Genomic DNA, 27,946 nt, shown 5'->3' with positions numbered 1-27,946 from the left:
ATTCTGGGGGTTCCTCCCATATTTGGCTAAATGCGGAGTTAAAATGTGGCTCTGCTGACATTACTATTCCTCTCTCATCTCCTTCTTCCTCTTCTCTTTCATATCTCTCCTCTACTGTCCTCTCCTCCAGTCCTCTAATCTCTCTCTCTATTAGTAGTCTATTTACAGCGTATTCAGTCTGGGGTCTGCCAACACTTACCGCTCTCCAGAGCTTTATCAAGCCACTGATAAACTCCATACACACACATTAACATACAGACACACATGCATGCACACGACTCTATGGGGTGATTTTATGGTGTGTGCGTGTGTGTTTCTGCACAGGACATTCACATATTTGGTAAAAAAGTAAATTTCCACAGGTATATAATGCACACAGCCTGAGTTTCTATGTGCTGTTGGTATGGATATGTTTGTAAACGTGTGTGTGTGTGTGTATATGTATCCGTTCTGCGTGTGTCCGTGCACATGTGTATATGTTATCAGCAGTGTCCCAGTGTGCTCGCCGAGGGCCAGTCTATTTAGTGTTCATAACAAAGCCTTTTACTGAGGCTCCAATCAGGATTAAACCCTTATCAGCACACACAGACCACAGGACACAGCCAGCGAGCATGTGTGTGTGGGTCTGTGTCTGTGTGTCTGTGTGTGTGTGTGTGTGTGTGTGTGTGTGTGTGAGTGAGACAGACAGACGGGTGGGGGGTAAAGGGGATTATTTGCACGTGCATGTATTGTATATTGGTTATGTGTACGTGTGTGTCTCTGTACATGCGTGTGCATATAATTTGACCGAGCTCATGAGCGTGTGTGTTTACGTGTGTATTTGTGTCTCACTGGGATTTAGTGTACGTCTGCAATTTTGTGTGTGTATGTGTGTGTGTGTGTGTGTGTGTGTGTGTGTGTGTGTCTGTATGTGTGTGTGTGTGTGTGTGTGTCTCTATATGGTCTCCGTATACGTATGTGCATCAGTGGTCTCAAGTGTTGCAGTAAATATGGAACTCTGAAAGCACATTAAATCCAGATTCAAAGCTGGCAAACCCCCTGTGGGTTAGATAATTATCATCACTGTGTGTCTGTCTGTGTGTGTCTGTGTGTCTGTGTGTCTGTGTGTCTGTGTGTTTGTGTGTGTGTGTGTGTGTGTGTGTGTGTGTGTGTGTGTGTGTGTGTGTGTGTGTGTGTGTGTGTGTGTGTGTGTGTGTGTGTGTGTGTGTGTGTGTGTCTGTATCTGTGTGTGTGTGTCTGTGTGTCTGTGTATCTTGCATCATGAGGTGAGAGAGACAAAGAGAGGTGTATAGACAATATGATAGTGTTGTAAAATACACACCGGGGAAAGAAAGAAAGAGAGAAAGAAAGAAAAAAGAAAGACCACAGAGAAGAAAAGAACAAGGAGGAAGAGGAGAGAAATCCACAATACAATAGTAAGAATTAATAATAAGTGTCAACTATTTCCAGACACTTTAAAAACAAACATGTAACAATTTCTGAAAATAAAAAAACTTTAACAGGAGCACAAACTCTTTTGAATTGTGTTCATAAACTACACTGCTTGCAACAGTTCTCCTGTACTGCTGAGCTACTCTGTATAAACATGAAAATACATATATGTAAAATATATGTATTTTCATGTTTATACAGACAAGACAACATAGAGACAATAAAGTTTTGTGCGTCTGCGCCTCTCATTGCCCATGGCTGCAGATCCAGAGAGGGATCTTGGCAGTACCATCATCGTTTTTCGTTTTTAGGTCAAAGCTCAAAGATCTGATCTGAGGTCTAGGATCCTATAAGAGTAACTATATATTGTAGCCCTTTATTATTATGATAACACTGCATCTAATTATGTAGATTCCACTCATTAATATGCATGAGCCCCACCGCCGCCAGGGAGGAGCCTGCAACAGACACAACAATGAGCCGGCAAAATTAGAGTAAACTGAATCTATGAATAAAAATTGGAGGCCACAGAGGATTATTTACACCCGTCTGCTTACTGTGCCTACTGTACAATGAAGGTACGCGACCCACTATTAAAAAAATTGAAAAGTGTTAAATCTCTGTTGCTCTTTCTTTAATGGATTTTTAGATCAATGTAAGTCAAACAACAGTAAATTGGTTAAGAACTGTAAATTCAACATATATTAATATTATATTTTGAAATTGTGGTTTTCATACATTTAATAGAAGAATTAAATGGATGAATTAAATTAAAATGAATTAATTACATCTGTGGAATCCACAGAGGATCATTTAAAACGGTCTGTCTACTCTGAATCCGCTGTATACTAAAAGTGCATTAACCTCTAATTAAAAAAGGAAAAAAATAAAAACATTATTTTGAAAGGATCCCTGAAGAAGACAAACGCTCAATCTAAAATCTTCCCCAAAGGCTCTGCTTTAAATAAGAGTATGTTTTCAGTGAACTTAACTGATTAAAGAAGCATTGCAATTCAGAAACATCTAAAAACAAAAACACAAGAAAGTGTCTCTTTTTCCTTCGCTCTGGTCCACTCAGTTGTTTCTTTTTTTAATCTATTGACACAGGAAGTTTGATCAGTTGCTTTTAATTTCAAGTCCCAATGATAATTATTCCCTGAGCTAAATAACTCATAAAAACTAAATAATATAATAGTATAATATGGTTTGTAAACACACAGTGCAAGCAAGATTAAAATATTTAATTTAGTAAAGAATACATTTTATACAATTGAACATTATTATATTCAATAGATCAATGATGAACTGAATCTGTCAGCATCTCAGTCTCAACAAGAACCATGTTTTCATGTTTTTTCTCTGCACATAAATACATCTGTACGATAAAGGCAGAAGCCTCCACTGGAAAACGATGATGAAGATTTAATATGACACTTTCTGTCTGCGTACTGTGCCTGAGATCCAGTAAAGGTACATCAAAACAGATTGAAAATTGGGTGGGCCATCACAGTGCATTTAGATATAGGAACAGAATTAGGCTGGCGTGAATCCATGAATAAATATCTGAGTCCTTAGAGGATCATTAACACCTGTCTGTCTGCTCATAACTACTACTGTATGCTAATGTGCTGTACATTTATGACCCGCTGGTAGCTTTTAAATGCAGAATAATGAAACTCAGGTGTATTGTGAAGAAGCACAGACCGGATCAAAAGTCTGAAGAATATTTCTTGTCACATTCAGTCGTAGCATGATGGCCAAAAATCACTATCACATTAAACATTGATGAAGTGAATCTATGAATAAATATATCTGCTTCTATCCAGAATAATGTTCACTTCTTCCTCTATGCTCACTGTTGCAGGCGTACAGTGAAGGTGCTGTGTATCCACATACTCATGTGAAAACGGTGCGATTCACAAAGTTGTGTTGAAAAACAACCTTACACACTCTGAGTGTGTCTGGGTAATGGATTACATGAATCACATTAAAAAAATAAAAGAAGTAACTATGATCAGAAATAATGGGGAAGTGGTTACATTGTTATGGATTACTTGATAACATTTTTAATGGCGTCTTTAAAATATGGTCATTTTAAGATAATTAATTATGCCAGTTTTCTTAATGGTGACCTAACTAATATTTGTTTTTGTTTTTTAATTTTTGGTAATTCTTGTTAATAATAACAAAAATTTGCCATGAAATTTTTATTCAGTAACTGACTACATTTCAAAATTATTTGACCCAACCTTGTCTTAACATAGAGGAGATATACGACCAGTTAGAGAAGAGAAGAGAAAAGAAGACAAAGAGAAGATTAAACTTTTATAATCTCCATGGAGAAACTGGGACATTGCAGCACCAATATTAACAAAACATATCACTCTAAAAAAAAAAAAAAAAAGAATATGAATATACACAAATATATCTCAGGGGCGTATTCAAATCACAATTAAATCACAACTAACATTTTCAACAGGAGATGTGTGGGTGACAAGTGTGAATCAAAAGTATGAAAGACTGAATTAACGATGCAGCAAACAAACAACATGTGTCAGATTATAAGCATTCTTCTGGGAGCTGTAGTTGTGAGGTGTGGGTGTGAAAGTCAAAGAGGTGGTTTTCCCCACCTCCCAGCCTGATTATTAGTTGTAAAGTTACGGTAATGATGAGTAACATAAAACATTCTCAGATGAGCCAAAGCAAACATCAAACACATCAAAACAGTTTAGGCATATTTTGCGCACACTGTCAGAGTTAAAATACGTCACAGTGTTCTCATTTTATTATTTTCCATGTTTTGCAGGACGTACAGATCCTTAATGAAACTGGGTCTTAAAATCAAAATGCGTGCTGTGATGTTCTTTCTCCTCTGAACGCCTTCTAACACTCAGAAAGTAGTCTGAACTGTTCGAGTGAGGAGACCCTATCAAGTTATCGGCGTCTGTGTGTGTGCGTGTGCTTGTTTGTTCTAATGAGCATCTGTCAGTACAGACCTGATAACCATGGTAACACCCGGGGTGATTTTCTGCCCATGTTCACAGGAGCTCTGAGGCTCTACAGCGAGGTCAACATCTGGGCTAAAAGAACAACTGTCACACTTTTATCACTGCTGTCATTAAAACGTTGTAACGGAGGTGTGCTGGTAGTACTGGCAGTGATGGGCAATATTTCTGATAAATGTATTTAAAATATGCATTTGAAATACAAAATAGCATTTTCTAATTTGTATATGATGGACTTGATAGAAATTCTTTAATATATTCTATAAAAATATTTTAGTGTTCTGTATTTTTGTATCTTAAAAACATTGAAAATACCCAAAACTGTCTGAGCGATAATGTCACGTACGCCAACTGACGCATTGGCAATTGTGCCCAGAAAAAGGCTTGTTAAAGAGGCATGAGAATGGATCATAAGGTGGGTGAAAAGTTATATTTCTATCAAGTAAAGCAAAACACTTTGTAACACTTGTATATTCAAGTGTTTTTTTTAGGCATCAGTTCATTTTATCAATTTAACACAATTGATTGTTTTATCTCCAAAAACTACACACAGTTTGTTAAGTACTAATATACATTTATAAATATGTATCATTATGTAACTGTTCCACTTTTCTGACCTCTGACCTGATTGGAGAGCATGACTGTACAGATTGGCAGGAATTTGTGCAGATGTTTGGCTAGCTGTATAAGTGTGTGGATTTGTTAGTCTTTATTTGGACACTTGTGTGACCAGCACCAGCCACTGCCCCTGGAGACAGTAATGGAAGCTATATGTTACTTGGTGCTTGTGCGTGAGTGTGTCCGGAGGAGGTAGGATAATGTGCGGTGGTTTTGTATGTGTTCATGTGTGTAAATGTGGTAGTTTGTGTTTCTATTGGTCCATTAAAGTGAACAACACAGGATCTGTGTCAGTTTGAAACATCGCAGGGGACAGAGTGTGTTATCCCGAGGCCCCAAAGGTGTGTGTGAGTTTGTGTGCGTGTGTGTGTGTGTGTGTGTGTGTGTGTGTATATGTGTGTGTGTAGTGCACAGAGGCGTGACTGAGCCAGAGGCAAAGGAAGGTCACCTCACGTGCACGGCTCAGTGGAACAGCGCCTGGCGACTGTGCGCGAGAAGCCAAGCACCAGCAGTCTCCCAAGGACAACAAAGTGCTTATCCAGGAGAAAAAAAAGGAGAAGGCTGTAGAGCTCTCTGATCACACACACGCACACACACACACACACACACACACACACACACACACACACACAACTCAGTATTCCGTATATAGGCTCAGTACATGGACATAAAAAGAAAAACAAGCCTCTTAACTCGTGCACTTGTTTGAATGTCCTTCTCCTTGTCTCATGATATCTATATCATTCTGTCTCTACCACTCATTTACATTGTGTCTGTCTTCATCTCACTATTTAGAAAACTAATATATCTGGGCTGTGTGTCCCTGCTGCAATGTCAACAACACAATTACTTTGTACATTTAATACAGGAAAAATTAACTTACATTCATTACCTACTATTCGAGGAATCTGTAGCAGGGGCCTTTTTCGCAAGAAGACATTTTGACGTGTAAGAAAAAGCACAGGTGTGACTAATAAAATTAATGATGTCTGAATTCCATTAAGTTGCTTCAGTTTCAGGGTCAAAGAACAAGCAGCGACAAAAGCCGACTGTTGCGTCGCCTCACTTCACCTGTGTCTTGGCCAAAAAGTGACACTAGATCACGTCGCACCCACTACAGCAAATGGCCAACTAGGACATATGTAAGTTCTGCACCTACACGAGAGGTGAAACTCTCCATTTAATAAAGAGCGCAGAAAGACCAAGGACTGCAGATACAGACAGAAGGATGTAGGTTTGCTTCTCTTGTTCAGACAGCAAAAACAGCTGGACGACCATGTTGTTGTTAAAACATCTGTGTGTTTGAATGATCAGATCAGAAAATGAGACTATCCTTTCGTGGGTACCCTCTTGACAAAGTCGTTCGCTGCTTTGTTCACTTTCTCTTCTCATGCACTGATTTGCTTAGGCTGAACAGCCAATCAGAGTGATTTATCTCACCAATGGCCTCTGCCGTCAATTAAACATGCTCAGTTGGCATGAAAAGCCGCAAGGGCCGACGAGTTCCAACAGCGTCAAACACACCACAAAAACTAGAGCTACAGATCCTCACAGACGACCCGACATTGGTCGATGGCCGACCGTTGGTCAGGTGTGTCAAGGCTTCTACTGGAATACTTGAATAGAGCCATTGTTTATGGTACTAGATACATCTGTGCTTTTCCTGCTGTATGTCAGAATTTCTGGTTTGTAAAAGGTCTGTTGGCTCAAGGCTGACATTTCTTAGCATGCAGTGTTTACCTTTATAAAAAATAATCTAATATAACTGAAATGGCCACATTTCTTGTAGCATTTGCAACTATTGAACACCCATTAATCTCAAACCAACACACACCTATATCTCCACAAATCAATAATGAAAAAAAGGCGAAATAACAAAAATAGAAACTGGGCATCCTGGTGGTCTTGTTGCTACACAACTGCAACATCCCCAGTTTGATTCCAGCTGAGGGACCTTTGTTGCTCGGCATCTCTTTCTCATCATGTTTTATGTCTCAACTCTCACTGTTAAAGATCCCCTCCAGACATCTAATGCAGCATATACAAATCGTCGGCTTGGTACCATAATGTGTGTATGATGTGTTTTTTCAGCTAAAAAAAGCATAATTTACACATTAAAACCCTTAAAAATGCATCTACTCCTTCAACCTCAATAAGAAATACAGAAACTATGAATATGCTAATTTTGTTCATTTCTAAAGTTTTCCTGCTGGACACAAGAAGTCCATTCTCAGTGTATGTGCACTGCCAACTTCAAGTTCCTGCATCACACTTGCAGATTTGCCTTTGCCTATCTTCTAAAAGCTTTTTTACAGCCTTGTATAAAGCCAGGAATACAAATCTTTTAGGAAAATAGCAAACTCTGTACTTTATTTACATTTTGTTGCCTTATTAAAATAACTACCATTTCTTAGCTTAATTTCTCCTTTTCAATAGTCAAATTAAACTTCCTGCGGGTTGCTACACTCCGCCAATTCTCAGAAAAAACTCACATGACCTCAGAGTTCTCCTGAGACTCTAAATATAACCGGTTACAATGGACAGGAGTTTCAGCCAGTGCTTACATTAGATTAAATAAAAAAAGGTGTAACTGTCTCACAATATATCTACAGCTTGTTAGTGTTGCCAGCTCGCACCGTAGTTTGTCATCAGTAAATTCAGTCATAATACCCATCATACAGGCTTTTAGTCAGGGACGCATTAAACATCTCGGCCTCCAAACTTTTTTTTTTTCAGTAAGTATAGGTGTCATATAACAACTTTCTATTTCCGTGCAGAACCTTGTTTTGTACAGTAAGTGGAGCTGTCCATTGCCTGCAACCCTCTTCACTCCTCTCCCTGCCATCGGTGGTTCAGCTGTTGTTTCTCATTATAAAAACCACCTTATTGTGTTTCTTATTATCCCAAGCTGCTCCAAGCAACCAGTATACTGTGTGTGTGTGTGTGTGTGTGTGTGTGTGTGTGTGTGTGTGTGTGTGTGTGTGTGTGTGTGTCTGGCTGTACAGTAGCTGCCAAATGGAGTCTTTATTTGCCTCCAACCTTCTCTCTCTTTCTACTCAGGTGTTTGTCTGTTCTGTCCCCTCATTATAAAATCCACTTTATACCCGTCTCCCCCTTCTCTTCCTCCCATCTCTTTCTTTCTCTCCCCCCCCTTCTCCTTCCCCTTTACTCTCAACCTCCTTTTCCTCATTACCCCTCCCTCGCCTCCCCTTCTCTTTACCTTTCTCTCACTCATTATCCAACAGCTTGAAGCAACCAGTCAGCCATATGTGAGTGAAAACTGTCACCTCACACTGTTAGCTTGTATTATATTGAGTCTGCTCTTTGCCTTAAACTTTGCCCTAAACCTTTGGCTATTTCTGGTCTTTTTAACAGTAAAACTAATTAACCGAGGAGCTTGCAGCCAGCATTCAGCCATATGTGAATCCATCTTGTAATTCTAGCTGGTTTTGAACTTGTGTTTGCCTTGAAATCTTTTCTATTGTGTTTTTTTCTCAGTATAACTAATTAGTGAAGGAGCTCACCATCAGCCATGTGTGAAGCTTGTTTGGTTGCTGGCCACAAGCTACCTCTCTCCCATCCTTCGTTAAGCGATGCATTCTGAATTGTGGATTTTTACATTTAATATTTTTTTATTTTAACTTTTCTTTAAGCTGCTATAATCAATATTATATATTAACAATGGATGAAATGATGACATGAAATGTGAACGGGGTCACACAGAGAATTTTTACTAGACTCTTTAGTTTCCCTCAGCTCTACTGAGCAATTTAGCATCTTTCGGTCGATTGTTTTGGTTTTACAGCCCATAGCCTTTGGTTCTCTCTGATAATATGTCAGTGTTGTGTTTACAGCTTGTTGTTCTGCCCCCTAGCGGCCAAAAAAAATAACAATACATGTCAGATATTAAACTATTTGTATGCTTCTTTATGTTGTGTGGGGTGGTGGTACAGTAAGTAATACCTTTTCTATAATTTCTGTTGTAGTTAGAAATTTAAACAGTTTTGTCCCATGGAGTTTAAATTATTTTTCCCAGCTGATGTGGACACACACTAACCCAAAGTGGTTGATGTGATTTTATGTTCCTCAAAACACCTTTGTGACGGCTCTCAACAAGTTATTTAGGAAGCGTAGAAGAAAAAAGAAAACAAATCATTGATTGTTTCTTTAACTTAGATTTGACAGTTTGTCCTCTGTCAGAGTCACTCAAGTGAAACTGTCGTTCAGTTCACTTTTACTCAGGTTAACAAGATGATTCTATTTCTTAAACAAGCAAGTCAGCAGTCTTTGTAAAAGTCCTCTCCACAACGATGACAACGCTATAATTCACTTCCTGTGTCCCAGAGGGTCGAGCGTGACTCGATCCAATCAGAAACCATGCCAATTAGACGCCTCAACTGGCACTTAATTACCACTCTGAAGAGGCTGATGGGCCATTAATTAGCAGGACATTAACGGGACTGATTGTTCATTAACAGCAGAGCATATTAAAGGAGATAAGACCCAATTGTAATGGACTCTGGTGGAGGAGAGAAAGGCTGAGGCTATCTCCAATAGAATTAGATGGCCTGCTACAGCAGTCAAGTCTGGGATAATAATGTTAACCATGGTCATTAAAGGGTAATACTGCTTTTTTTTTTATGTTGAAGTATGGGTATGTCACTCATATGGCCATGGTCTGTATTAGTGCAGACTCCCTCATAGAAACCATCCTCGACAAGCACATGCAGAGTGCTGAAGGTAAGCAGCAACCTCCGTGGCTGGCAAATTAAGCCAATATGGAAGCAACAAAAACTGCAGTTCCTTGAACGGCCACTTGAGACTGGCTACAGTAGTGAGTCAATCTCCCTAAGGTCCTATACTAAAATGCCCAACTTTACAGCAGAAATAGCTCATTTAAATTATATCAAGCCTTACAGTTATGGCATGGCCACTTTCAGTGACAGGTGGGTCAGGCCAGAATTAAGCTTCATGCAGCTCCACCCACGCTTTATATCTTTGACCATTTTTGCATTAGCTGGGACCTGCAGAGTCAGGACTTCCAAGATGGCAGGACCAAGAACCAACCACGCAGAGCTTCCCAACGGCTCTTCAGAAACCTGGGTGACATTACAGAGACTATGTCAATTTGCAGTCTGTGGTTGAAAGTAGCTAATTACTGTACTTTTGATGTGAGTCACCCACTGCAATAAAAATTCTCAAGTCATTTTAGTCCTTCTTTTTTTTTGAAACAGGTTTTTAAAAATCTGCCAAAGCAAGAGAAATATTTCTGTAGCGGCGCCCCGGTAGCAGTTATGGGTTCAGTGCCTTGGACCCGCCATGATCTTGTTCCCAGACCAAGCCCCTACAGATTACGCTTCTGGCCCCAAAATTTGTTCAGTCTGCTAATAAGTGTTATTAGTGCTGTTATACTCATCCGCATAGTTTATACAGTCAACATACAAGTGTTAAGGTTTGGAAACGTCACACTCTAATCACTCGGGGGCGTGATGCAGGCGAGATTGAAGCTTTGGCCTTCCTGATCTATCTTGGCCTGGTCTCTGTCAGTCTGCTGTAGAGGCTCCCTGGGGAAGGAATGTTCTAACATCTCTGACTCTTCATTTCACGCTTCATTTACCATCACACTCTCCCAAAACACTAACTGTGCATCTGAATGTGTGTGTGTGTGTGTGTGTGTGTGTGTGTGTGTGTGTGTGTGTGTGTGTGTGTGTGTGTGTGTGTTTGTGTGAGCTCAGGGTCGTTCTTTTTCTCCATATACATACTCCTTGTCTCACTCTTTCTTTTACACAAGCAAACACGTACACAAACACAAAGTATGCACAAAGACACACACATACTTAAAAGGTAAATGATAGTGAATGGGAGACCAGCTTACATCTACTGGAGTCAATAGGTGCGGTATTGTTCTCCAAGGGCAAGCAGAGCACAAGGCAGAATGGACCAGAGCTCTTATGCACAGTGATATGGATGGATGAAAGGTTTTGAGACACACACACACACACACACACACACACACATACACACCCACATACTCACACTAAGCCTGTAACTGTTGTTTTACTTCAAAAGTCAATGCAATTACCTCTTTACTCTCTCTGCGGTGTATCCAATGTATGAATATGGCTAGGAGACATGCAGTAAATGTGTGTGTGAGAGAGAAGGGGGAGTAGTTATTGGAGACACTAGCTCATAAAGCCCCTCAATATCAATATAAACTTCCTCTACAGCTACAGGGTAGAGGATTTCACGGCAAGTGCTTTTTATTGTCATTTTGCAAAAATGCTTTTATTTTTGCAATATGAAATATATATCTGTTGTGATACTCCTGTTTATGTTTTAATGTATGGATTCACGTAAACTATAATGGCCTCAAAATCAGCATTATATGCTCCCTGTGGAAACAGAACATTTACAAGTTCATTCAAAGTCATCCAAGATTATTTTTCCAGCCAGCAGTTGAAATTCACACAACAACCCTCAGACAGTAAATTGGCTTTTGGAGCTGAGCTGGTGATAAAATATCAGGTCTGAGACACAGGTTCAAAGACACACACTTGCACACACACACCCTTAAGCACAGTAAAGCATTGAGTTGCATCACCAGGCGCAGTGTGAATGGATGGGCGTTATCATTACACACACACACACACACACACACACACAAACACACCACGGTAGGTAGGTATGAATAGATGGTCTGTCTTGGATTGGTGAGATTGGTTCCATCTGTTGTGGAGAGGGTTGCAGGGTCACATCCCTCCTATTACCTCTCTCTCCGTCCAATGACACTTCATTCACCTGAATGTAGGTCTGGCAGCACGCGATGGATGGAGCTAATCTGTGCAACAGAGAGAGGCAAGTAAAAACAGATAGATAGACATTCATAAACTCAGCAGTTTAATGTTGCCTCGCTACTGGAGATGTAGCTGCTATTTTTTATACAACTGGTAACACACATTTCTCTGTATACCGACTTTACTTTTTCTGTTTGTTCTCTTTAAGAACAATTAATCTGTAATCTGACACTGTCAACATTTATCTCCCAACAATGACAAAACACTAACATAGAGTAATTCCAATAATGCAATAAAAAACAATTTTTATTCACTCTACCTACTTGTATAGGATAGCTATAGATATAGAAATACAACAGTGCTAGTCAACCATGTCTTCTGCGTTGGGCACACATTCTCATCCACATCACACTTTCTATCCTCTCCTGCAACAAACTTGAGTCTCTGCATGCCTGATCCATCCCTGGCCATCTTCTGCTTCTGGCCAGCTACATCCAGACATCCAGCATTCATTAAATCCAAGGACATCTGATCATGTGGCTGATGACCATAACTATCCAGAATGGGGTTGAGGAATGGAGAAAAAGGAAAAGTGACACCATTCTTAAATGGGTTGTAAACCACTCTGTGAGTGGTGGAGTATGGTAAGACTACATGTGGCTTCATGTGGTTTCAGAAATACAATATGAATGTACCAGAAACCCCTGGACCTCAAACAAGCTTAGCTGGAAGTCAACAGATAATGTAATAGCCAGAGTCTGTTATTTTCTACAGGCAACAGTCACAGCAGGCGATGTCTACACGTACAAACAGGCCTGAAGCAGTATCTCCACTTCTGCTCTCTACAGAAACAGAGCATGTGTGTGAGTGCTGAGCAAAGGGAGAAGGCGAGAGATGACACAAACACACAAGGGAAGAGACAGATGGACTGACAGAAGTCTTATCAATCAAAGACCAAAGCAGAGTGCTAATCCTCCAGCAGAGAGAGAAGAGGAATCTAGGTGAGGAAAGAGAGGACAGGAAAGGTGAGGAGGTGAGATAGGAGCGGACAGGAAAACGGAGAGAAGCGGGAGGACGGAAAGGAGAGGGTGAACGTGGCCCATTGAAGGACAATCATTGTCTATCAACATGAAGAATTACCTTTCTCTCTGTCCCTTATGTCTACACGTGAGTGCACATACACACACAGAGGAACAAGTTGACCTGTGGGGGAACATTGATGGAATCTTCAGTGGGATTAACAGGGATTTAGCCCAGTGTAATGATATCTGAATGAGTTGATTAGCTATCTGATGACACTTTACTGTTTGACCTCTACAGCCCAATAACAACTGGTAACATCATCACATTCACTTGGGCTGCATTCAAACCGGGAGAGAAAAAACAAAACAAATATGAGACTCCTTGAGGCGGCGATCTGCGTCTTTTCTCTGCTAAATGAACCATGAAACTGTGTCACTATGTGGGCAGCCGTGGCACGATCAGTTATGGTTAAACATCAGTTTTCATGTGGTTTGTCCCTATAAGACAGGGACGAAGCGCACAAGCAGTGACAAAGTACAACCGTGAAGGTGGTGAAGGGCAAAGGCTTCGCAAGAAGACAAAAGCACAAGAACAAGACAGACAGCTACACAGACATGAAGACATTGTAAGGACGTTGAAGGAAAAATGAGAAGAGAAGTTTAAGGCGAAATAGCTTCCTAAGAATCACTGGTGCTTGGCCTCATAATACAGCACAAGGAAGGGGGAAAGCAACAGTTTGACATTTGGGGAAATACCCTTATTGACTTTCCTGCCAAGAGTTAGATCAGAAGATTGATACCACTTTCTTATCTGTACGGTAGATATTAAGCTAGAGTCAGCAGTTGGTCAGTTTAACTTACCAAGACTGAAACAGAGGGTACCAGCTAACCTGACTCTGTCCAAAGGCAACCAAAACCCACTGACCATACCAACACCTATAAAGCTCACATATTAACACATTACACCTTTTTTTAATCAGTACAAAGTGAAAAAGTTGGTGGTGGTTATGTTTTATGTACCAGGCTGTTTCATTCAATAACTTTCTAGAGTCTCTGCTGGTTGCCTGGCAACTTCACGGTGATGGCAAGAAATAAGCACATTTTCTAAAATGACAAACTATTCATTTAATGGAAAAAGGAAATTCTTTCTTCAAGCAATAATCAAAAAAACAATTGGCTAGAATGGCTATCCACTGAATGCTAGACATTTTGAGTAAATCGTCAAGTTTAAAGCCAAGTAAAATAAACAGACCTGAACATAAAATACACAAAAACTAAATTAAAAACATAAAATATATGATAAGTGAGTACAAAATACACTACCTACTATACAAAATACAATGTATAATAACCAAATTATAATACCTTGTACATAACGCCATCACCATCAGCCATCAGTGGTTAAAACACAATCCCCTAAACTCGTTATCAGATTAAGGAAATGTTCGTCCTGTTAGACCATTTTTTAGTCTAAAACTCTACCCAGGGCAGAGAAGACAAAATATTGCATTTACAGGTATAGTTTACCGGTCACACGTTTCCTGGCGTGTGCTGAATACCAGTTGCTCCACTGTGGTTAAAAACATGGAGTGGCAGTGTGGGAAGAGTCTGTCTGGAGTCTCTAGGCAGTAGGCAGTTGTTCAGAATTTGATTTAGATTTCAGTTGCACTTCTCCCATCTCTAACACAGAGGTTATGTTAGGACTGTGGAGAATTTGAGAGCATTTGGAGCTCTGCCCTTTTTCACATCTACCTGCACACTGCCATTTACTTCAAATAGTGAATGTGACTTGTGTGACACGAGGAGCTTTTTTCTCTGCTTTAGTTCTCCTAGATGTCTTTGCCTGGATATCAGCTTCTGTGAACTTGGTCCTTCTTTGCATGCAGCCATTGGGAAGATCACACGTACAAAATCTGATCATTCTAAGTGTGTCTGAAGCAAGCTGCAACCTCTGTGGCTTGACTTGAGGCTGGTTACAGAAGTGATCAATCTCCATAAGACCCCATATTAAAATGCCCAACTTTAAAGCATAAATAAACATGTTTACAGCTGCTACAAAAACTGGTGCTGGTCTCCATAGCTAATTTCCCTGTCCATGGCAACTTTATGGGGGGTCAGTTTTTATAGAACTCACACCAGGCTAGTAAAGGGGACCTGCGTCTATTTGTGACCCTGCTTTTTATGGCATATGAAGGCTTAAAGTTATGCTTAATTAAGGGCATGGCAGCTTTGAGTGACAGGTGGGTGTCGTCACAGGCGGCTGTTTTCAGTAACCAGGCTTCATTCAGCTTGCCTCAGCTCTACCCACCTTGGCCCAATTTTGGATTAGAGTCAGTACTTCCAAGATGGCGACGGCCATAGCTGACCACACTGAGCTTCACAGAGGCTCTTCAGAAACTTATGGTTTGCTGCAGAACTGAAGTCTCCCATAAACATTGTGCTTCAGACTCTGATCATATATGGTGCAGTAACATCTAACAAACTTAGACTGTTGTGTCTTTGTTAGCAGGGAGTAAAGAAGTTCACTATGCTACTTCTGCTGTTCCAATAGGTCAAAAACATAAATATGAAAGTTCCCCTGCTGGCTCAGCAGGCACTGGAGCTGGTCTATCGATCAGCTCACCAGAGCCGCTGGTGCAGTACATTTCTCTGACTTGACATTTGAGGATAGTTCTCATGAATTTTTCTCATATATTTTATTAAGTCAGACATGAGTGATGCAATATGGTTTCGATCAACGGCTTTCCTCAACTTGTTTTTAAAGGATTTTGCTTATGTCCATACAGTCGTGACAGCGATGATGGCACACTGAGCCATGTTGGACAACAAAGTCATGGATCTGATCTGGTCATTTACCAATAGCTTCAGCAAAATCAAATGTGCTCATTTGTCCACCAAATATCTCTGCACAAGCAAAATGTATGAAATGATGACGCGTTTGTTGCTGTATGTATATAGTCAGAAGGTCCGATGACACCAGTAAAAAGCAGTCCTGGAAAAACTCCATGTCCTGGGAAGTGAAAGAAACTATATAATTATGTCTGTAGCCATTATGCAGCACAGATGCCATCTCCATCATCACTAAAATGTGACAGTGACAAAAACCCGCAGGCAGACAGGACCTAAATGAGCACCAAGATGACATTAGTTCACAGAGTGCATCTCCCCAGGGTCAGAAAAACTTGCTTGCAGAAGTTCAGCAAAGTATACATTGGAAAACAAACTCGACAGGAGTGACTTGTTGATTTCAGCTCAATTGGTGTGTGCGTTCTCTGACAACACATATCCTGTGAAATGCAGCAGGTGCCAAACTCTACGTCAAAGAAAGATGAGCCGTTTTATGCACATCACAATCAATTCCTTAATCACAATCAGTTTCTTAATGAAGGTTATTATATGATTGAACTGTAGTCCTAAATTGCTTACATCAATTTCCGTGCTCAGGCTAAAATTAGTAATCAGCCTGTTTAAATCAGTGTGCTCCTGTTTTTATTATAGGATGTATTTGACACTTTTATGAAGGTGTGTTTGTCAGCTAAACTTTAACAGCAGTAGCTATAATATTTATCTCTTAAAAGGTGTCACTTCTTTTAATGATATTGTTATTTAGCCTGTTCACTTCATTTAATACATCCTTTCACTAGTATTTATTATTCGCCTGCTGATGTGTGGAAACGCAGTGTTCAGTTCTCCTTCATCAGAACAAGTGGATAGATTCCAGACGTTGCTCGGAGATGGACACACTCATTCAACTTGACTGACTTAGCTCACTGTGGGACTGAGACGCCAAACACACTCAGCCAGGTTGTATGGAGAATGAGCAGAGCGCTGGCACACCCAGGTGGTGACAAAGTGTGACTGCAGAGACAGGTGTATCTACAGGATGTGTGGGCTACATAATGAGTTTGGAGTAGGTAGACTCAGTTAAGCAGACACTCATAAAGTATGTATAAAACAGGTTTATATCGCTACACTGTTGAGGACTTTTATTAATTATGATACATTCTTACACAGCCTTACACAGCCATATAAACACAAACAGATAAACTGATTCACTGTAGGTTTTCTTTAGTGGACAAAGGTGGCAAAGATGCCACAAAACGTAAAAGCACACACACACACACACACACACACACACACACACACACTTGCAGACACACACAGACACACTCTGGTGGGTCGTGTGCTTGGGTAGCAGAAAGCCCTGGCACCGTTCATTAATCACTATGTTGAGGTTTTGATGCCACAGCAGGAATGGAAATGCTAGTCTGACTCTCATAGATATACTATACTGCCTCCATCAGCTTCCCTAAAGTCCAGGGTTGGGAGAAGTAACACTCAGAGGAAGATTGGTCATTTGCAGAAATACTAATATGTATTTCTGCCACCCAGTGCAACAGTGTCACTCATTTATGGGTTTTCATAGCTTTTGGGAAATAGGATCTCATGACACATAGAAATATCCTGTACAGTAAACAAGTCTAAAGCTGCACAGGGAGTAATTAGTACTTATTCTGTAGGATCAATTAATTGTTGCCGTCCTCAGATTCTTTGAGATTTGTTGCTAATAAGACAAGCCTTATCCTCAAAAGGTAACACACACAGCTGACCTATTGCTAACAGAGAATGGGCAGTGTGTGTTTACAACACATCAAGAAGACATGCAGAAGCTGAAGAATGGCACGTGTATCTCTCCATCTCGACAGGTAAGGACTTGTGGAGGTTGCAGGTTTGATTATTACTCAGAGCTTTTGTAATTTTCCCAAGCTCGTGATCCTCATTGACTGTTCTGGTGGCCGTATTCTTAGTTTCTGCATAATGGGAATCATTCATGTGAGAAATACGCTGGTCCTCATTCATCAAGTTTGTAAAAAAAAAAAAAAGCGTAAAATATACCATGGAACTGATCCTGGATGCCCGTCATGTGTGATTAATGAGACATCCTCCCTCTACCAATCAGAGAGTAAATCATATATCAAAGGCAGCTGTGGAATTAAAACCATGTGGAACAAATTCTGACACATGTGAAAGCCTGCTTGGTGCTATATTTGCACAGCTTACATACATAAAGGGCTACTGCATATAACAGAAGATCCAAAAACAGCTAAAAACAGTATCAGGTGAGGATAATTGTGTTGATAATGGTTTTTAATGTCAATGTCCAACAAGTGTAATAACATATTCAGCCAGCAATTTTGCTTCTGTCTTCACTTTCAACTGAGAACTGTATGTTTATATAAAAAAAACATGAGAAAGAACAGAAAAGGAGAGTTGAATACCAAATTTAAGTTAGCTTTAATGGGCTTCTTATAAAAAAGAAATGAAATGGACAAACTCACTCTAACAGCACTGCAACATTTTTGTCCACAACTTCTCTTATTTACACCACTCGAAACAGATGTTAGACCACAAGGGGGCATCCTAGCAGCAATGCCTGTATTGAGCAGTTGACAAACAACTGTATGTTCCCCGAGGATTTAGCAGGAGCATATCCATGTCAAGTTCCCAAACATTCCCCCAGAGTTTATAGGAACACTTAATGGGAAAATGTCCTCAAGGATACTGAGAAATGTATTTGAACAAATAAGCAAAAGAATATCTTATTGCTAACTTTTGAATAAAGACTCTTTCATATAAGTTTTACATAGTAAAAAACAGAGACTAGTTGACTCAGATTGTCTTCTTAAAGACAGCAAAGCAAATGTTTAGCAGAGGCCGGCCTACGAGCTCCAGTCTCTTCACTGGCGTTCACAAATGTGTTGCCTCTCTGTGAGCAGCCTGTGCTCTGCGTCTCCTGGCAAACCCAACGCATTCCTACACTGAGTTCAGTTCTGGTTTGAACCTGTTTCAGGTTTCAAGCCCTGCTGTCAGGGTACGATGCAAGTTGCCTTTCGAAGGGCAAGGTAGCCAGTAACAACATCAGTGGGGAGAAGGCGGATGTAGGAGAACTCCTCCGAGGATGTGAAGCGTAGCTTTGTCTGAGGGTCTGTGTAGTTTGCCTGCAGACAGAGAAGAGAGGGGATCCAGTCTGTGCTTTATAGAAGAGTTCGAAGTAATTTTGTTTGTTGTACAATGAGGATTTATGCAAAGCGATTACTTACAGGGAGTCCAGAAATGTCAGAGTATTTCTTGGTTGGCTTCAAGGAGGGAAGGGCATCAATGTTGTAGTCTGTGAACACAGAAACTGCTGATTAAAACTGAACCATTAAGAGCATTACTTGTGAAAGTGACACTGACTTATCCCTGCAGTCTTATATTTAATGTGATAATATTATACAACTTTGACATACAGTAAAGAAGAGGTTGTTTTCGGTGGAATAAAGTCACTTTAAGTATTTTTGCTTTAAAATGCCAAACATTTAAAAAACTTAATGTAATATCTGTTGCACAAAATAAAATAGAGGCATAAATGTGGTAGAATTTGAATCATACAACCACCTACAGTTGGGGTCATTGAGCTTCCAGGGTAAAGTCCGCTCCAAAGCCAGAATCTGTTTGAGATTCTTCCAGGTCCTGTTCTTTTTACCTGCTGCTGCTCCACCAATCCCTGAATGCTGTCAAGATGAAGAAAGGGGGAATAAAAAAAAAAGAGGGCAGAAATTGAGGGAAAAGCAACAGAAGCAGATAAACTTAACCCCAATGGACACAGACACTCACCATAAATGTGGGGTCTTTGAATGGTGGAGGCTTTGCTGTGGACTCTGTGGTGGCAGTCGCAGCGCTGTCAGCTGTTCCCACCGCTTTCACCTCAGCCACCGCCTCCACTGCTGTTATCTGATGAAACGTGAAAGACAACACCTCTTCAGACAAACAGTAATAACATTTAAGCTTGTTTTACGTGTTTTGAATGTAAACAAAGTGTGCAGTTGGTTAAACACTGTGTGACATTAACCTCGAACCTCAATGTTTTGTAGCTGTTATGACACATGATGCTTTAAAATTATATGTTTTGGTCAAAACTGGAAAAAATATATATATATTTATGTATATAGTCTACAAATCACCACAGGTACAGCTCTGATCAGTCATTATAGTCAGTTGTGTGTTTGTGATGTTCTGATTATTTGGCTTTTTGGCTACTTTAAGTCCTGAAACAGTTAGTCGACTAATTAAAGAGCTGATTGACAGAAAATGAGTTCTGCAAACTATTTGGACATTGATTAGTTGTTTTAGTCAGCTTTCAGGCAACAATGTTAAACAGTCTCTTACTGCTCATATGATTATGAGTATACAAAATATCTTTCGGATTTGCAATGGTTGTATAACTGCACGATATTGTAAAAACATCATATTGCGAGTATTTTGAAGATCAGGAGATTGTGGTATGATTCATGATTAGTGGGATGGATCATTTTTGCTTTTTTTAAAAAATCTAATTTTCACTGAAGAAATTATTTAAATCATGATAATGTGAAATTTTTTGGGGGGTCTGTACCAAACAGGAAAAATCTGCAGAACAAGATTCATCTGCCAGAGCATCTCTGTAGCACTACAGCACTACATTAACATGCTGTCTTGTCACACATTAAACCAACAAAATACAGTTGAATATCGCGATTTCAATAATACTTGGATTAATTGTGCAGCCCTACCACATTTTGTGCAGATTATTCTGTAATTAAAATAATATTTGAACCCCTATTTTTCTTCCTTTGCACGTTTAACCTGTGTAGTTAGTGTTGGCTATAGACAGACCATTGACAGTGCATATAAGGACAGACTCTAGAACAACTGAACAAAACCTCTATGTGTGTATTTCACTGTAAGTAACGTTTAGTTACTCTGATTTCTGAGTAACGCTCAGTAACTACACTCAGTTACATTACAGCTGTATTAGCCTAGCAGCAACAGAGCAACCAACAACATTACTGTTCACTGACTACAATAAAGGCAGTGTAACAGATAAATGTAGAGACCATAGGGACCAATAGATGAATCGGTTACCTGTGCCTGTGTTGTCTGTGTCGCTGTCGGCTGTCCTTTCTTCTTCTTGCCGCTGTTGCTGCTCCCGTTAGCCGGCGGAGCGGCACAAACCGCCGGACTACCGGGACGTTTCTTCCCCCGGAGAGCGGCGGAGCTGGCGGCTGCAGGCGGAGCCCTGACGGTAATGGGGATCTGAGATGCCATTAGTGGTGAGTGAAGTGGTCGTAATATTTGCCGTAAATGGAGCTTTCTCTTCCTCGATACTTAGCATTAGCCATCCAACATCCGGATCGTAAACATCGCGTCACCCGGATATGGAATTGTTTTACTTCCGGTGACAAAATGTACAAAATGTATTCAAATAATATTTATTGATTATGTTTAGGCTGTATTTTATCTTCATTAAAAATGTGTATCCGTAAAAATAAACAGATATTTTTAGTGTATGTAGTTAAACCTTAAAAACCTTATATATATATATATATATATATATATATATATATATTATATATATATATAAGTGAATGCAACAGAAACCCAATAAGAGTGCGGAGGAAGAGGAGCAGACAACCTGGAGGGACAAGCCCCTACATGGCATGTACCACCGCCAAATTGAAGAAGTGGCTGATATCGAGAAGACCTACCAATGGCTGGAAAAGGCTGGACTCAGAGACAGCACAGAGGCACTGATCATGGCAGCACAAGAACAAGCCCTAGGTCGAAGAGCCATAGAGGCCAAGATCTACAAGAGTAGATCTGACCCAAAGTGCAGACTATGCAAAGATGCCCCTGAGACAGTCCAGCACATAATAGCAGGGTGTAAGATTCTAGCCGGTTCAGCGTACATAGAGAGACACAACCAAGTGGCTGGAATAGTGTACAGGAACATCTGTACCCAGTACGGAATAGAAGTACCCAAATCCCAATGGGCCGCACCACAGAAGGTGGCTGAGAACAACAGGGCCAAGGTGCTGTGGGACTTCAGCTTCCAGACTGACAAACAGGTCCTGGCCAACCAACCGGACATAATGGTGGTAGACAAGGAGCAGAAGAAAGCGGTGGTGATAGATGTGGCCATACCAGCAGACGCCAACATCAGAAAGAAAGAACACGAAAAGGTTGAAAAGTACCAAGGGTTGATAGAACAGCTGGAGCAGATGTGGAAGGTCAAGGCGAGCGTGATCCCCGTGGTAGTAGGAGCACTCGGGGCAGTGACCCCCAAACTGGGGGAGTGGCTCCAACAGATCCCAGGAACAACATCAGAAGCCTCAGTCCAGAAGAGCGCAGTCCTAGGAACAGCTAAGAACCACCAAACTCCCAGGCCTCTGGTAGAGGACCCGAGCTTGAGAATGACACAGATACCACCCCAAGAGGGTGAGAGGGAAGTTTTTTTTTTTATAGTTGTTTTATTTGTACCTTTATTTTGTGTTGTTCAGATGCTACCAATGGTGGAAGTACAAGTAGTAATAACACAGTATAGAAATACTGTGTTTCAAGTAAAAGTCCTCTATTCAACTTTGTACTAAAGTAGTACAAAAGTATTACCTTTAACATATACTTAAAGTACTCTCATTATGCAGTTTGCACCCGTTTTATCACTGGATTATAAATGTGTAAAGATTTTTTGTTTTTTTATGTGCATTGTGACACAAAAAAATGATACATTTCTTTGTTTTTGTTTCCTTCAATGAGCAGAAGGAGATGGAGATCAGTCCTGCAACGTTCTTAAATCTCCCCCTCATTTTCACCAAGCAGCCAAATTAATGCCTTCGCTTTTGAGATTTTAAGAGACACTTTGTGTTCAGCCGAGCAATCATGTTTTATTTGTGCTTAACAAGGACTTGCTTGCAGCATTTTTGTACTCAAACACAATTGCTGCAACTGTTGGAGGTTTTCACAGTTTGGTACCTCAGATGGCTCAGCTTCTTTTCCAAAAACAAAATTTTTCTAAAAGTGTTATGTATGAAAAATGTTGGACCATGTGGACTCAGTGAGGTGGTTTTTTTCATAAAACGTCCCCCTATTCATGAATCTACTTGTGGTTTGATGTGTCAACCACCGGACATATTACCCTTGAATCAAAGATTAAAGGGCGTGGGTGAAAAGGAAACTTTCATGAAATCAGAGCAAATATGTGATAAAACAAGCACAAACAAGTAAATATACTATATAGATTAAGTTTTTTAATGTTTAAATATATACATATATATTAAAATAATATTACATTCATATATTACTATATTTACAGAGCAGCCAATTAACCTAACCTGCATGTCTTTAGAGTGTAGGAGGAAACCGGAGCACCCGGAGTAAACCCACGCTGACACAGAGAGAATATGCAAACTCTACACAGAGAAAGAACCAGAACCAAAACACCGGCCGTTTCTCTGTGCGGCTGCAGTGCTAACCACTGCGCCACGTGCCGCCCTCAGAGTGAAGGTGAATCAGATTGAAAACATGTAGGACAGATTATGACTTGTGTTATGGAATTTGAAGTGACAGAAAATACCAGCAAATGGTGGACTCTCCCCCCAACCAGCTACGGATCTCCTCCGATCCACGTGGAGCCCGTAGCAGTGTGTGTTCACCTGGCAGGGAGGAGGTTCGCTGGGAGGAAGTGTGGCGTACCAAGGTTCACCACCCCTCCCCCAGCACCCACCCACCCGCCCTGTCCACCCCTGCGCAGGTGACCCACCCAACCAGTGGGTATCATACCTCACTGGCTTCCCCCCTACTAACAATAAATAAAACGTAAACAGTTTGCAACATTTGCTAATATTTTCACGACTGCAAATTCTACAACACAAGGTTAAACAAATCCTTTTAATTTACACATGTTTGGAGTCTGATTCACCTTCACAGATACTTACCTCTTTATACATACCCGCCTCTGAGCTGCACCCAGATGACGCCGCCCCCACCCCCCGTCCTCAGTCTGCCAGCTTCCCGTGGACCCTGAAGCTGTACAAACAAGTGAACTCATCATGGCCCCAGTTGTTTTCAACTTGCAGCTTCACGTAGCTGAAGACGTCTTTTTCATGACCCTGAGAGATAAATGAGCAATGAGTTAGTAGGGTGGTCAAATAAGAGATATAATGAATACAGTAGAGACAGACACACAGAGATAGGCGAGAAGGCAAACTGTAACTCTTATATATTAGCTTGTTTAATTGCACAGTGTAATACTTACAGGCAGTTTGAAAGTCTGGACTGAGTTCCCATCCTGATCATAAAGAAAAGTTCCAAGATTGATTTCTTCGCCATCTAAAGTTTCCATTCCCTGTGAGAGAGAAAGGGAGAAATCCAGTTGAACATGTTGTTGTTCTCTTGGTATGTTGCAGTGAAACTGAGCACAGGATTTCTGCAGTGTAACAACTTTAGATTTATGACTTACATAGACTGAAAACTCTTTTGGGGCACTGGAAATGTTGCCATATAGGGACAAGTTCTTTGAAATGTGACCTAGTGTCACATGACTGATGTTGACGGGGTGGGACAGGGCGATAGATAAATGTCCACGATCACCTTCAAAAGCCCAACAGCAACCTAGAATAAGAGGTGAGTGTCCCTGATGAAAGAGAGTGAAAAAGAGAGTTTAGATCATATGTTGTATGTAGCAAAATTCCAACTATAATTGAATATAGCCTACTATACCACACAGTCATCTGTTTTGTGTGTGTAGTTCCTACCTGAATCACAGTCCTTGGGCTTACAGATGATCGCCAGAGAGGTATCCCAAAAAACGTAAGTCCTGCTTTTTGTGACGGGTATGTTTTAGAAGACCGCTGGAATAAGACACTGGCCCCTGCGCACAAAAAAACAAAGAGAGTGAGAAAGCAACCTCAGACCTGAAAAGCACATGTGTTAATTGCAATATGACAGATGAGAATTAGGGTGATTCAGATGTCCCACCTTGCATCTCTAGAGCAAAGTTGGGCCAGGTGTCCACATCCGGGAGCAGGTAGTCAATCTTCTTCCTTAAACTGAACAGCTCGTCCTGCAGCTTTCTCATGCGCTTCACCATGTCTTCATATCCTAAATTCGAGTCCTGTAAGTGAGAACAGATTCATTTAATGTTGCATGTTGACATCAATGCGTGTGGTTGTGTTTATAGGCTGTGTTTACTATATTAAAAAAAAGCTGCTTATATGAGTCATACCGTATTCAGGATGTATGAGACTGGTGAATCTGAGGGTCCTGAATCCAGAATGTTGCTGCTCAGAGTAAAGTATGCAAGTCCTGATGGATTGGGGAGAAACAAGGTCAGCAATGTTTTATTCAAAAGACTGACACTCGACAAAAGTCACAAAGCTGAGGTACTAGATATGATCGTTCATGGAAGGAGAGATAACTTACCAAAACACAGGGGGAGTATGAAGAGAGGAAAGCCAAAAATCTTTAGGTTGACCATAGTGGAGCCTCTGCTGTTGCTGCTGCTGTTGAGGTTGTTGTTCCTTTTTTTTACTCTGCTGGGGGTCTGTCTCCTGGTGGCGGAACGGCTCCTGCGTCTTTTGAGAGAAAAAAAGAGTGAGAGCTTTGAAGATGTATACTGAAGAACAGATTACTGTGTTTAACACATACATTCCACATTCAGCATGACTGTGACACACACACTAACTCCAGCTTACCTGTACTTGGTCTCCTTATAATGAATAAATGGCTTTCCTTCACTGTCGTAGTATCCAATAGATTGCAATCGAGAGCTTTTTCGTGGCATGACTGTACACCAGATGAGAGAGCAAAGGGGGGGGGGTCAGTCATTCTCTGACACAAGGCATGTGCAGTTAGTTTTTTAATTGTTTTTATTGATTTCCACTAATAGATGCAGCTCAATACACATGAATAGAGTTAAGATTTTGAGCTTCACACACACAAGAGTAAAAAAAATACCCTAAACAATGTATTCAGGTCGTATTTGATATTATGGCATCAGATGTGAAAATTATCTTTAACTTCTTTTATCACCTCTGCCAGTGTCAGTTTTTAGCATCAGTCTAATCTACCATATGTCTATACTATATGTTACATTACTGCATTGAAGTTTCAATGTAAGGTTAATGTCAATGTTAAGGTTCAAAAGAGTAGCTTCAAGTTGCTTTTAAGTACACTAACCCAGTTAAATATAAGCTTATAGTTTCCACCTGTGCATGAAAACAAGTAACCAAAACAATGTAAACTAAAATCAAATTTAAAATGTTTTTGGGTTGAATTTTAGGGGATTCATGGCCATTGTATTACCTTGTTTCTAACATTTTGAGAACCATTTACATGCACTGGACAATAAGAAACACCTTTCACACAGTCAAAATATACATTTACCAAAGGATTTATCATATATGAATATTTTATAAAACAGAAACCATATGGAGGTACTGTTGCTGTGCTTACTGGGTTTTCTACAGATCTGTGATAGAAATAATGATATACCTTCACTGTACCATGAAAGAGATCAGTCAGTAGAGTCGTAGATCCAAATGTCTGTAGTAATTGATGGGTTTTGAGTCTCGTTTCTTCAGTATTTCTGCGTTGAGTTCACTCAGGGACTAAAATGAGATTCAACCCAGAATCCACACACATTGTGACGTTAACGTTCGGTTCGCGTGATCAGAGCTATAGAACGACAGAACTCCACAACGTTCGGACACGGAACACACTAACACACGCGCACGCACACGCACAAACACGCCAGTGGTGGAAAGTAACTAAAGTACATGTACTCAATTTTGAGGTAGTTGTACTTTACTTAAGCATATTCTTTTCACATATTTCTACTGTATTTAAGAGGGAAATGTTGTGCTATTTACTTCCCTACATTTAGCCAGTTCCACTGTTATAGTTAGGAGTTACTTCGATTACAAACAAAACATATGATCAATTTAATAAATATGTTGCATTGTTGGAGATTAAAGGCCCCACATACCCATGGTGTTTTCTGGTTAGATCTCCTGAGGTTGGAGTTGTTGGGTTAGGAGTAGGCTGGGATTTTCCTCATGTGAGTGTGAAATAAAGTTTGAATTGAATTATAATACATGATGAATGATGAACTTGTAATTTGCCCCTAAGAGACCCCTAATCTGTTATTTCATTTCATTATTTACCCAAACCACACTGCCTTTATGCTTTTGTGTACCTCTCTATATATATGCCTGCACACATAGGCTATAGCACACTACAGTACTGCACAACCTGTCTACGTTACAGTTTATTCATCTTATCACTACATATACCACATTATTTTATATTATATTTATATTTATTCAATTTCATATAGCTTATGTTAAATTTGTAAATTTTAACTTCTGCATCATTTTAGCAAGTGTCTTATGTCCTAGGGTCTCTTTTTCTCCTTTCTCTTGTATTTGCGTGATTTCCTTTTAAATTGTTGGATGTGTGCAGAACATTAAAAAAAAAACTTTGGCTCTATAATTTATTGCTCTGAAATTGACTATTTACACTGTGTTTTACTTAAGTAAATGTGTTATTTAATTTGACTGCATGGTCAGATAATTTGCTTTGGCAAATTTAAAGAGCTACATGGAGCATAGACAGGCATTAAAACGTAATGTAAAACGCAATGAACACGAAAATGAAATCAAACACAGAAAAAAAGACAATGTATAAAAAAAGAAGAAAGACAAGGGAGTTACAACAGACTCAGCTGACTCCTGTCAGTGGAGTGCTGCTGCCACCATGTGTTTTAAGGAGGCTCTGCAGGCAGAAAGCTGTAGACAGTTTGTGCAAACACAATCATACTGATATAGACATAGGAGGATCACATAATGGATGAACACTCACTGTGAAGACAATTGCTTTTTTTTTTAGCTCTTCAATGGACCCAAATGATAACTCAGCATTGAGTTTTTAGGGACCTGATTGCAGTTTTGCTTTGCAGCCTTTTATTGATCTCCTATATAATTTTGCCTTAAAGACACAGCCGAGAAGCCAATTTTCTCCTCCACTCCACTTTTTAATACCTTTTTTCAGTCCAATGCTGACCCTGAATATATAACAGAATATACAAGCCCTTCATCTGAGGCCTCATTGATGATATTTTTGATAGTGACCCATAAAAACAGGCTAAAGTTATGGCCCTCTGTTGTACTGACCTACAAGGGCTTTCACCCAGTTCTAGCCATTTATACATATTCCAACA

The 27,946-nt window shown here is 40.1% G+C and overlaps 1 protein-coding gene and 1 long non-coding RNA gene across 2 annotated transcripts; both read right to left on the bottom strand.

Moving 5' to 3' along the window:
* Window positions 1–18,000: 18,000 nt before the first annotated feature.
* On the bottom strand, window positions 18,001–21,126 carry ino80c (INO80 complex subunit C). Its single transcript, XM_051406534.1, has 5 exons — window positions 20,815–21,126; window positions 19,528–19,644; window positions 19,313–19,424; window positions 18,972–19,039; window positions 18,001–18,869 (listed from the first exon to the last, which is right to left on the bottom strand). Exons 1-5 carry the CDS (start codon window positions 20,995–20,997, stop codon window positions 18,738–18,740), a joined length of 612 nt encoding a protein of 203 aa, XP_051262494.1. The 5' UTR covers window positions 20,998–21,126; the 3' UTR covers window positions 18,001–18,737.
* A 2,402-nt stretch (window positions 21,127–23,528) lies between these two features.
* On the bottom strand, window positions 23,529–24,270 carry LOC127367026 (uncharacterized). The gene is made up of 3 exons (XR_007885426.1): window positions 24,188–24,270; window positions 23,984–24,073; window positions 23,529–23,837 (listed from the first exon to the last, which is right to left on the bottom strand). It is a non-coding gene; the product is annotated as an uncharacterized LOC127367026 (long non-coding RNA).
* Between the last annotated feature and the right edge of the window lie 3,676 nt (window positions 24,271–27,946).

This window comes from Dicentrarchus labrax, unplaced genomic scaffold (genome assembly GCF_905237075.1).
Source record: "Dicentrarchus labrax unplaced genomic scaffold, dlabrax2021, whole genome shotgun sequence".
In the NCBI taxonomy this organism is placed as follows: Eukaryota; Metazoa; Chordata; class Actinopteri; family Moronidae; genus Dicentrarchus; species Dicentrarchus labrax.
The sequence above is the reverse complement of the archived record's forward strand: the minus strand, read 5'-3'. Positions and strand labels throughout refer to the sequence as shown.